The sequence below is a fragment of the Pseudorca crassidens genome, chromosome 11, assembly GCF_039906515.1.
Source record: "Pseudorca crassidens isolate mPseCra1 chromosome 11, mPseCra1.hap1, whole genome shotgun sequence".
NCBI lineage: Eukaryota > Metazoa > Chordata > Mammalia > Artiodactyla > Delphinidae > Pseudorca > Pseudorca crassidens.
In genome coordinates, this window is record NC_090306.1 from 59,612,965 (window position 1) to 59,624,252 (window position 11,288).

An 11,288-nucleotide genomic window follows, 5' to 3' on the forward strand; every position below is an offset into this window, starting at 1 on the left:
TGGAGTTCTACAGATTTTAAGAGATTTCGTAAAGACTTTTAAAATCTCACAAAGCAAAAGGCATCTGTAATTCATGCTTATTTTGATTTGGAGACCAGACCTCTGAGAAGAGTCAATGATTGAAAGAAAATGTTTCCCCGTGTTAAAGGACTCAGTCGTCGATTGGTTGGGCTCATTGACTTTTTCTTGGCCTGAGCCTGTTTCAGTCATGAAAGAAAAAGGTATCCAAGATGTACTGGGAATCAGCCATCAGTGCAGTTTTACAAGTAGCGCAATACACACATTCTACCACGACAGGATATACTTTGGTTGGACACCATCTTAAGTCTCTCCTCTCCAGAAGTTTCTGATTTAGTTTATGGGGAGATCTCATCTGCTGATTGTGAAATATATCTCCAACTTTACAATGGAAACCATTGGGAATGTATATTAACTTTATAGGGAATATTGCTGGAAGGCACTTGTAAAATGAGAGCCACCCCTGTATGACTACAGGAGAATTTATGGTTTTCCAATAACCAGCCTTTCGGAATTGAATAGTCTTGCCTCAGAGAAGTGACAAAGTCGAGGTGTTTTACAGGAGACTCAAAATTTATTTCCAATCCTGCTTTTGAAAAGCCATTTTCATAATTCTAAGCTGTAAGATTATCTCTCCTCAACTTCACCTTTTTATTACTGTTAAAAAACACTTTATCCCATTAGATGCTGAATCTTAATCACAGGGTTCTACGTCTCCAGGAACCCAGAAATACACTTCTGTGGAAGTAAGACAACTCTGTAGTTCTATTGCCAGACTTTACAATGACGTTTTTCCTGAAAATTCGGCAGGAAAATAGAACAAAAGGTAGGGAAAGAAAACAGACAGGATAGAGAAGTCGGGTTTCCCCTTCTCTTTATGCCTCATTTGCCTTGTAAATAAGCCTTCTATGGAAGCAGTCATAAGCAAAACTCATAGCAGGAGACATGTGCTCGAAAATTACTATTTGAATAGCTGGAATCCAAGAAATCTGGAGGCCTTTTAGACAGTACATACATTTTTAGGTAAAGGGAAATATTCAGTTTTCTAGAAAATCACCATATATCAAGGTCCATTTCTTCTTAAAGGGAAGCATCACGCTGGGGAGGAATTTCAGGAAACTTGCCTCACCTTCAAGTTGTCTCACTCCCATTTGCTAACAGGATGAAGAAGCCCAGCTCCCCCGAGTCCACTCCTAGCACCCCTCTGCACCCATCCCCTAGGGGTGTCTCCTTTGAGTGTGGAAGAGGAAACATTTTTCTAGAAGCTACATGATTGGCTTTCCCTCCTCCCTTCCTCTTTCCCTGACTCTCCTCCTTCCATCCTTCCACAGATATGTAGTCAGCCCCACAGTTGAGCCTGGCATTGCCTTATGTGGGGATACAATAGTGAACAAGATGCAGTCTTCCAAAAGCTCACAGTTAGGTTTCTAGACAAGAAAACCAGCCCTTCCACTTAGTGTGAGAAGTACTAACCTGGACAGATACTTAGGAGCGACTAACCCCCAGAAGTCTGCACCGTTACTTTGCTTTCTACTCTGAAATTCCATACAGAAACTTGTTTTAGCTCTTGTCTCTTTTTCTTTCCCATGAAAGCAGCACATATTGTTTTAACTTACGTCTCTTGTTAAATAAGGTTAACGTCTTTGTGTTTTGCCCCAAATTATATTGAAAAACATAGATACTGTTTAATGAAAATGAAGGACTGCAATAAAGAGTACATATACTTGAGAAAACATCTGCAAATTTAAAAACTGACTGCAAAAACTTTAAAATTCTTTTGTTAGGTTTGCTGAACTCACTAAATGGTTGCTTTTACCATCCACTTTAAAAAGATACATTTTTTTCCCCATAGCCTTAACAACAGTCATCTGAGTGGTTACCTTTTCAATATTGCTTTTAAAATGCCTTTTCAGCTCTGACGGGTCATAACCACTCCCCTGGCTTCCTTCCCCACAAGCGAGCTCTGGCCCCATACCAGTGATTTGAGTCCTCTCCTCAGCTGGCTGCAGCTCAGTTTTTAACTTAAGCTCGCTTTTTTCCTGAGTGGATCACATTATGCTTGGAGTTATAGATGATTCAAAGAATGTTAGTAGAGCTTCCCTAGTCTGGAGTTTTTGAGAAAGGGCAAAGATACAAGAAAAGTAACAATCCAGAGATAATGTGCCCTTTGGTACAGTGATAGAGAAGGTATCACTGATTGATCACCACTTAGAGGATTCGGTAATAATACATGCCATGGCAGTGGAAGTGGGGGAGCTGTGAGCTGCAGTGATCTAATCCGGGACGGTGTCTTAGTCGGCTGGGGTTGCCATAACGAAATGCCGCAGACTAGGTGACTTAAGCAACAGAAATTTATTTTCTCACAGTTCTGGAGGCTAGAAGTCCAAATTAAGGTGCTACCAGGTCTGGTTTCTTGAGGCCTCACTCCTTGGCTCGAAGATGGCTGCTTTCTCTCTGTGTCCTTACAAGGTCTCTCCTCCATGCAAGCAGGCCTCTTCATGTCCTAATCTCCTCTTCTTATAAGAATGCCATTCGGATTGGATTAGGGCCCACACTAACAGCCTCATTTTAATTTAATTATCACTTTAAAGGCCCATCTCCAAACACAGTCACATTCTGAGTGAGTTACCAGGGGTTAGGGCTTCATGCATAAGAACTTGGAGGACATAATTCAGTCCGAAACAGGTGGCTTTTTGGAGAAGGGTGACAGTAAACTAGCTCTGTATGAAATGGCATAGGGATGTGATGGGTTGAAAGGTGGGGGAAACATTCAACTGACAGAGACAAACTAGGGCACACATTGGGTTTCTTCCCATCCTGAACAAGCTTCAAGACTGACAGACTTTCTTCCTCTTCAGGAGACAGGAGCACATCATTCTTGGCAGGACAGGCGCTAACCAACCTTGACTGGGGGAGCGACTGTAAGTTTATATTTAAGTGACTCTCTTCTTTGTTTTTGTGGAGCCAGGCAGAATACTAACAAGCTGTGAAAGCATTACTGGAGTAAGGCACAGGGACGGAGGCTGCACTCTGCCACAAACACCCGTGGGAGTACATTTTGATAATCGAGGCCTCCCTAACCATTAAGGAGGCATTAGAAATGGTTGCATACCGCTAGGCCTTTTGGTTGATCTTCATGGATTTTAATAATTTATTTGAACTTCCTGCTCTCTTCTATTTTTCTGCTAAATTTTTAGTTGGTTTTCTGTTTTCTGATTTTTGTTGAATCTTTCTTTATTGGCCAGATTGCATATCACATTGCGCTCTCCATTTTCAATAAATCTCAATTTAGTAGGACTTCCACGATCCAGGCATTGTTTTGGATATTATGAGGCTGTCTATTGGAGCTTGGTTTTTTTTTTTGTTTTTTTTTTTAGTTTTCTTAAAACTTACTGTAACAACAACAAAAGCCTTCTCCCCTTTCTTCTCCTTTTTTTCCCCCATTTGAATGCAAATGGAATCCATTTATCTAAGAAACTCTTATTTCACAATCTGCAATTTGGAGCCTGCGCTGGAGCACAATGCTCTTTTTCTCTGCAGAAAAGTTTACTTTATTTCTTCTCAATTCAGGGATTGATACCACCATCAGTTCTATTCAGATTATGGAAATCCAGCAAATAATAGATCGTCGGTATTGCAGTAGAAGCCTCCAGTGCGGGTGGGTAAGCCTCCCCATTATCCCCTGATTGTTTCTGGAATTTACTCAGGGCTCTGGGTTTTTGAGACTGGAATGAAAGCTAATGCTACCCGGTAAAACCGATGTGTGCTTACATTGCTCCTTAAGTGAAAACACATTTGTTGCATGGTGGAAGAGGGAATCATAAAATGGTTGGTATTAGCAAATGTCAATAAACCACGGCTCCAAAGATTGCAGTCTCCTGGTTTAATGGGTAAGTCCAAAGCTAAAAGCTTAGGGGGCAGCTCTGTGGCTGACTCTCTGAGGCCACATACCATAGGCACAGAGCTGTTAGTTAATTTTATAGAAAAGAAAGACATTATTACTGATGGCTCCAAGTTATGAGTGAGCTGACATTTGTATATTTTAATAACAAGGGATATCATTATTTTAATTGCTGAAAAATATAGCTTATCCTAACCTTTTCAGTTAAGAGAAAAAAATCTGGGTACTGCAAAAGTTATCAGCAATGTTCATCTCTAGTGTATCGCCTGCATCAAGGTAACAATGCATCTAGACGCATAGAGGGCAAGCATAGAAGCTTCAGCAAACACAATATGCAAGTTGTAGGCATTAAGAATAAGGAGTTATTTTTCTTTATTTGATCAGTATTTACTGGTTTAGTTAAGCCTGCTAATATTTAAGCCTGCTAGGTTAAAGGCAAGGCTGTATATTTTGAATTGGTGTCACAAATCCTACGGATTCTCAGCCTTATTTCTTTTTCAGCCTAATGTACCTTAGGCTTCAGGCTGATGGTCCTGACTTTTGAAAATAACCTGTGTGGTGCTTTATGATTTGTTTATGACCTTTACATTCATTATGTCATTGAATTCTCACAAAATCACATGAGGTTGGTATTATCCCCATTTTGCTGTTACAAAAACTTGAGGCTCAGTGAGCTTGAAAAAGTCAGAGACAGACATAATTGGTTTGGTAGAATGACGTAATGAAGAGTGAGATGATTTGGGTTCAAATTCCAGCACTTTGACAAGATGTTTATTCTTCCTGCGTACCTGTTTCTCATCTGTAAGATGAGGATACTTACTAGCTAAGGAGTTGGGTGCCTGGAAAGCACACAGATGTTGGGAGGCACATAGTAGGAAAAGAATTCTATTTACCCAAGCTTCCTCCAGTAGGACAAAGCCCTCCCGATCCCAGTTCAGATCTATTGCTTTTATTTTTGCTTTCTTATTTTTAACAGCCCAGTTTAATATTCATTAACGGAAATTTTAAATGATTGGCTCTTTCCCCCATTTATCTGGTTTTAAGTTATTTCTCCATATAATTCAAGGGATGGCCAGTCATAAGAACTTGTAAGCCTTTTTGCTAGGGTTTTCATTACAGTAGGGATCAGTGGAACTCCCCCCTTTCCCTAAGCATCCCTCGTCAAGGGCAGGAGGAATGTCTGTATAAGCATTTCTGTCTTGCAGTTTTCTCCATTACTAAATGGTAATTAGGACTATAATAATTTTAGTTGATTCCAGTTCTGAAAGTACATGATATTTCCTGCTAATGTTGCCTAAAAGGGAGTGGTTTACTGTAAAAAAGCTGGTATTTATTATTTCCAATTTTCTTTCCAGAGGGATTGTTAGTTTGAGGACTTTGCCTCATTTGTCTTCTGAAATCTGTATCTCCTTAAGGGGAACTGAAGTCATTTCCTATTTGTTTAGTTTTGTGCATATGGTCTGGGATTTGACTTTCTGTCATTTCTTCTGTGTATTTTAACAAACCATAAATCTTTGTGGTATATTTCATATATAGTAAGATCCGAAAGAGATCACTTTGAAATTTAAACTTGATTTTCTGTATCAGTTACGTATTATAGAATATTTCACAGTTTACATAGTATACAAAAAGTAGAAAAAACCCTTTTGAACCCTTTCCTGAGTATTTTGATTTGTGGTTTTTTTTCCATAATTAGGTCTGGAAATTACAATTACCATATTCCTGTTAATAAGTACACACCTACCAATGTCAAATTCTCTCTGGAAATCAAGTAAGTGCATAGCTGTAAAAGACAATTCTGTTTTTATCATTATTTGAATAACAATACTGAATTTCCTTCACAATTTGATCAATAAGTTAGGAGGTGGAAAGTTATCAGTTAAAGAATAATGGTTGGGTTGAGAGTTAGGCCAGCTTGAGGGAGGGGTTTTCAAAATGAAGGTTGGGGCCTTCCAGGCTCCCTCCAGTGGAATGGAAAGGCTCTGTGCTGTATACTCATACCTACAAAGTGACAATGACCCTGGGTTTGATGCTCTCAGACTGCCCCTGGCTGTGTCCCTTTGAATTGGGGTGGGAACTAGAGTAATAGTGTGGCCCTGGCCCCCTGGATGTGGGGGGCTGCACATTTTTGTGAGCTTCTGGGAGCAATGCTAATGCAGACACCACCCCCTTCCCCCAAGGGAGTTGAAAAAAAGAAGTCAGAGTTTGGAGGTGGGCAGACCAGTGTTCAGATTTTGTCTCTGTCACTTACTAATTCTGTAATCTTGGGGAAACCAGTCATCCTCTCTGAGCTACTGTTTATTCATTTGTAAGATGTGTTTGACATTATACCATAACAAGGAGAGCTGCTGTGAGAATCACAGATAATAGTGAAATTAATAACTACCATTTGCTGAGCACAGACTATATGCCAGACACTCTACACTTTACTACTGGGTCATATAATCCTCTCAACAATCCGCTGAGGTTGGCATTTTTTTTTCTGGTTTATATTTTTCAGATGGGAACAGTTAGTTTAGAGAGGTCAAAAAGCCTGTCCCAAAACTCATAGCGAATAAGTGGTGGAGCTGGGCTTCAAATCAGCCCTTCCTTTTAGCCATCACTTTCCTGCCTCCCCAGTGACATGAGATATTTAAGAACATTGCCCCTTCCTGGCACATAGCAGGCACTTCATATTATGACTGCCTTTCCTCCAAAAATCACAAAACTCTAATCTATTTTATCAGCTATTTAAAATAATTATGGTACTTTAAGACTTTTGCAGAAATTATGCAGTGAGATACCATGCAGATAGATGGTGTTTATTTTGTGTCTCTTGATGTCAGTTTCTCCTTTGTCCCTTCCACATTTCCTTTCTCCCTTTCCTTTCTCCCTTTCCTCTGTCCTCCCCACTTTCCCTCTGTTTCCCCAGCCCTGTTACTCTTCCTCCATCAGTCCCTCCCCCCTCCCCACCCCATCTCTTCCTCTGTTTCACTCAGACTTCATACTCCTTCTCTCATCCACTTTGCTTCTACAGTGAGCTAATGACACACGCCAACTGCTTGCCTTGGAAAGGTTTGTTTCAAGCAGCTAAAATTCCATGACTTAGAACCCACCATATTTACAGGCAGAGCAAAAGCTAAATGTACTATTCTCTAGCACTCTCTAAGCAACCTGGAATATCGTTTCCTCATTCGTTCCTAGCTTCGATGGAGGGAAATAAGTGAAGTGGTATATCCCCTGAAGTGGCGGATGGTCATCTTGAACCACTAAATCAGGCTATTTTTTTTTTTAATATACATTTACTTATTTATTTTTTGGCTGTGTTGGGTCTTTGTTGCTGCTTGTGGGCTTTCTCTAGTTGCGGTGAGTGGGGGCTACTCTTCGTTTTGGTGTGTGGGCTTCTCATTGCAGTGGCTTCTCTTGTTGCAGAGCACGAGCTCTAGGCATGTGGGCTTCAGCAGTTGTGGCGCACAGGCTTAGTTGCTCTGCGGCATGTGGGATCTTCCCGGACCAGGGCTCGAACCCGTGTCCCCTGCATTGGCAGGCGGATTCTTAACCACTGCGCCACCAGGGAAGCCCCTAAATCAGGCTTTTTAGATTAAGAACCATTTTTTTCTAACATGGGTGATCTTAAAATAACACATATACTCAACCGAGATTGTAGGTTGTCCCACTTGTGCAAAAATATTGTTTCCAAAGACAGATGGATCTCATCTTGATGATGATTCTTGGGCCAGCCTCCAGAGAAGAACCATTCTTTCTGACAGGTCTTCCACCCTGATACTTGAAGGGCTTATAATTCCTAACGGGGCTCACCTGCACATCCCTACCTGTGTTGTTTGCCTCTCTGATTCAAACAATACCTACTCAGAGCAGGAGTCTGCAGAATCTGAAATCCTGGAAACTTCAGATGGAAGCAAATTCAGCTGCCAGTGAAAAGAGAAGGAATACATCCAAAAATTATTTAAAAATCTAGGAAGATAAGAAGTTCTGATGTTGAGGTGATTTAAGTCATGAGATTAGGTTTTAGAGACTGTCATATGTTATCTCAGTTTTAGTTTTAGTCAGTTCCAGGCTACTATAACAAGAACCCCATAGACTGGGTGGCTTAAACCACATTCATTCCTCACAGTTCTGGAGATTGGGAAGTCCAAGATCAAGGCACAGATTCGGTGTCTGGTGAGAGTCCACTTCCTGGTTGATAGGTAGCCGTCTTCTCTCTCTGTCCTCACACGGCAGAAGGGATGAGAGACCTGGGCTCCTTTTTATGAGGTCACTATTTCCACTCATGAGGGCTCCACCGTCATGACCTAGTCAACTTTCTAAAGGCTCTACCTCCTAACACCATCACATTAGAGGTTAAGATTTAAACATACGAATTTTGGAGAGGACACAAACATTCAGTCCATAACAGTAGTCATCTGAGATTGAGTTTCTGTTATAATGAGATGTGAACTAGTATATTGGCATCCGTGAGCTTTGTGTAATAACATGCCTATTTGGAACTTTGAATGGATTTCCAAGGTATGTTCCCATTAGTCCCTCTTCTTATCAAGATGTAGCCTAGTGGGAGCTGGTAACTTCTTTTCCATTTGCCCTTTCTTTTCTTTGTCTCTTGAAGCACAACAGAGCCATTGATAGTCTTCCAGTGCAAGTTCACCCTTGGAAGTATGTGTTTCCATAGTAAAAGGGAAGCCAAAGGCATGCAAAGCCACCAAGAAGTCTCCCAGGAGATGACACAGGTAACGTTTTCCAGCTCCTCGGCATTCCGTCCCCATTCTAGAAGAAGTGTGTCTACAGTTTTGGCACAGCCTCTGTTCTTCACTGAGAGAGATGCCATGAGCCACAGGCCAATGTTTCCCTTTGCTGACTCTGATCACAGAGCTTTGTTCAGCATCTTCTGTGCATCCTTCAGAAGCTGCAGACTTTTCCAGCAACACCATCAAAAGCTGTTGTCACAAATACCTCTCCTACAGCAGTCAAGGGAATGCTTTTTCAGCCTATGTTCTTTCCAACTGAGTGTAAAATACAGTTATGAAATGGATCTCTCTTTCATTCATTATTTAGGGATATCAGCACATTTGGAGCCTCCCTGCAGCCCCGTTCTTTGACAGCGCATACCATTTCCGGGTAGCTGCGCCGGTAAGCTCTCTTTTTTTCTTTTCAGTGAGAAAGAAATGGGCCATTAGATAAATAAATAGATAAATAAACTTTAGCTACAATTAATTCTTACATTAATCATTCTCTCTTTTCTTTTCCCCCTTGTTCTGACAGGATTTAGCTGACTGTTCAACGGATCCTTATTTTGCTGGGATATTCTTTACAGACTACTTCTTTTACTTCTATCGACACTGTGTCTAATTTATTCAAGTTTGTTTGGGGACTTTACCAAAGAAAAATACTCAAATACAGTTAACGGAAACTTACAACCTCTTGCAACTTCTTTCTTCTCTTTGTAAAACATTCACATTTATTGCCAAAGGGCTTTTTCCAGGCTTTGGCTTCCAACAGTTTTGAGACATTAATGAGGAGAATAAAGCGTTTGCTGGAACTTGAGATAATGTGGTGTTTGATTTTGCCGTGACTATGAGGAAAACGTTTCCTGGAGTAAACAGCACTGTTGGATTTGAAAATACTGCTTCTGTTACTAAGGAAGCTGTGAAGTCAAAATGGGTAGGTTTAACTTTACTTTGTCTTAATGTATCTCAATGCTTTTGAGAAAAACAAAAAGGCCTATTTCAGCCATGTCAACTTGGACCCACTAAACACAGACTCTTGAGAATTTGTGATAACCAAATGTGTGTTGGGGGAGGGGTGGGTGGTGTCTGATGCTGAGCTCACATTTAGGCAAACTATTGCTATGTGTAGGTATGTGTGTGTGCACACGCATGCACACTACATACACTAGCGTAGAGAATGTAGCTTGCTAATAAATTGGGCTTAAGAAAAATAATTGCAGTTCTACTTTGTAAGGTTTGATGGATGCTAACTTTCTGTATCCTCTTGGGAAGCACTAGCTTGTGACAAGTCCTTTAAGGTAACCCAGACAGTCTAGGCTCAGATAGTTGCATTTGATCTTCCAGTTGTCATTGATTTGTTTTGTTGTTCTTCCTCTACTTATAAGGGGTTCTCTTACAGACCATTAAGACCCATTTCCATTGTTTGTAGCTGAATTAGCTTTGGATATTTCTACCTGGTTTATGGGTAGATTTGTATGCCCTTCCCAACTTAGAAGAGCCGGAAATCCTCTAGCTGGAGTGTTATCAACTATATCTTTTATTTTCTGTATTCTGATGTTTTGACGTCTTGGGGTCTTGCTGACCCTCATGGAACACCACCTCCCAGGGTTAGCCAGTTCCTAGAGATAGTAAACAACTTGCCCACCTGCGATTTTTCAAATACAAACCAGCAAATCTGGAGCTCACACTCCAACCACCTCCTTTATCAAGTTCTCATACTGGGGGCCACTATCCACCTGCCCTAATCACTCCAGGGCCATGTACCAGACAACTAGGGACAGCCCCTATAGCCCAGCGCCTGCTACGATTACTCTAGCCCAGCGCCTGCTACGATTACTCAACTAGCCAGTCCCAAGCCTGTTTCCCCTGCCTTACCTGTTCCTTCCGTGGGAACCACAAAAAAGGCTTTTACCCAAGGTTGATCCCTCTCCCCCTGCCTCCTGACTGACCCTGCTGCTTCCCAGTGTGGTCCCCCAAGGCATGGCATGTCTCCTCCTCTTGGGAACTGTAACAAACTACCTTTTCAATGGTGATCATCTTCTGATCTGTTGACCTTCCTACCTTAAAATTTTCATTAATACACTATATTTTAGGACATGGCGATTCAAGCCACTCTAGCTCTAGCTTCAGGTAGCAGGGCTGCTGAATGGCTTATCTTACTGTTGGCATGTGTGATACTGTAATTTACAATAAGCAATGTATATTTGATTTTGTCCCCAGTTCCTGGCACAGAGCTCCTAAAACCTTTGGAATTCCCTAAGTGCTGAGAGAGATAAAGGTGTCTTTTGTTTTGTCAGTGAGGTGACATTTGGATGGCACAAAAGGATGGGGCTGGTTGCCAGGACAACCAATCATATGATTAGAGGGTTTGAACTTCCAGTCCCACCCGTGATTTCTGGGGAGGGACAAGGAGCTGGAGGTTGATTTCAATCAATTAATCAATCATAATTAATCAATCATAATTTAATCATGCCTATATAATGAATCCAGAGTTCGGAGAGCTTATGGATTGGTGAACACGTGGAGATTTGGGAAGACTGGCAGCCTTGGAGAGGGCATGGATGTTCTTTACCCTTTCTCTGCCCCTAACCCTGTGTACCTCTTCCATCTGGCTGTTCCTGAGTTATATTCTTTTATAATAAACACAG

General features: G+C 41.2%; 1 protein-coding gene across 1 annotated transcript in view; it reads left to right on the forward strand.

The window, feature by feature from the left end:
* The window catches only part of MYRFL (myelin regulatory factor like), a 116,304-nt gene extending 106,852 nt beyond the window's left edge, over positions 1 to 9,452 (forward strand). The window contains exons 20-25 of the mRNA XM_067697334.1: positions 2,877 to 2,939; positions 3,589 to 3,676; positions 5,616 to 5,690; positions 8,523 to 8,643; positions 8,969 to 9,043; positions 9,176 to 9,452. Coding sequence (XP_067553435.1) covers positions 2,877 to 2,939; positions 3,589 to 3,676; positions 5,616 to 5,690; positions 8,523 to 8,643; positions 8,969 to 9,043; positions 9,176 to 9,262 — 509 coding nt within the window. The 3' untranslated portion in view covers positions 9,263 to 9,452. The remainder of the gene's footprint in view (positions 1 to 2,876; positions 2,940 to 3,588; positions 3,677 to 5,615; positions 5,691 to 8,522; positions 8,644 to 8,968; positions 9,044 to 9,175) is intronic.
* The last annotated feature ends 1,836 nt before the right edge of the window (positions 9,453 to 11,288 follow it).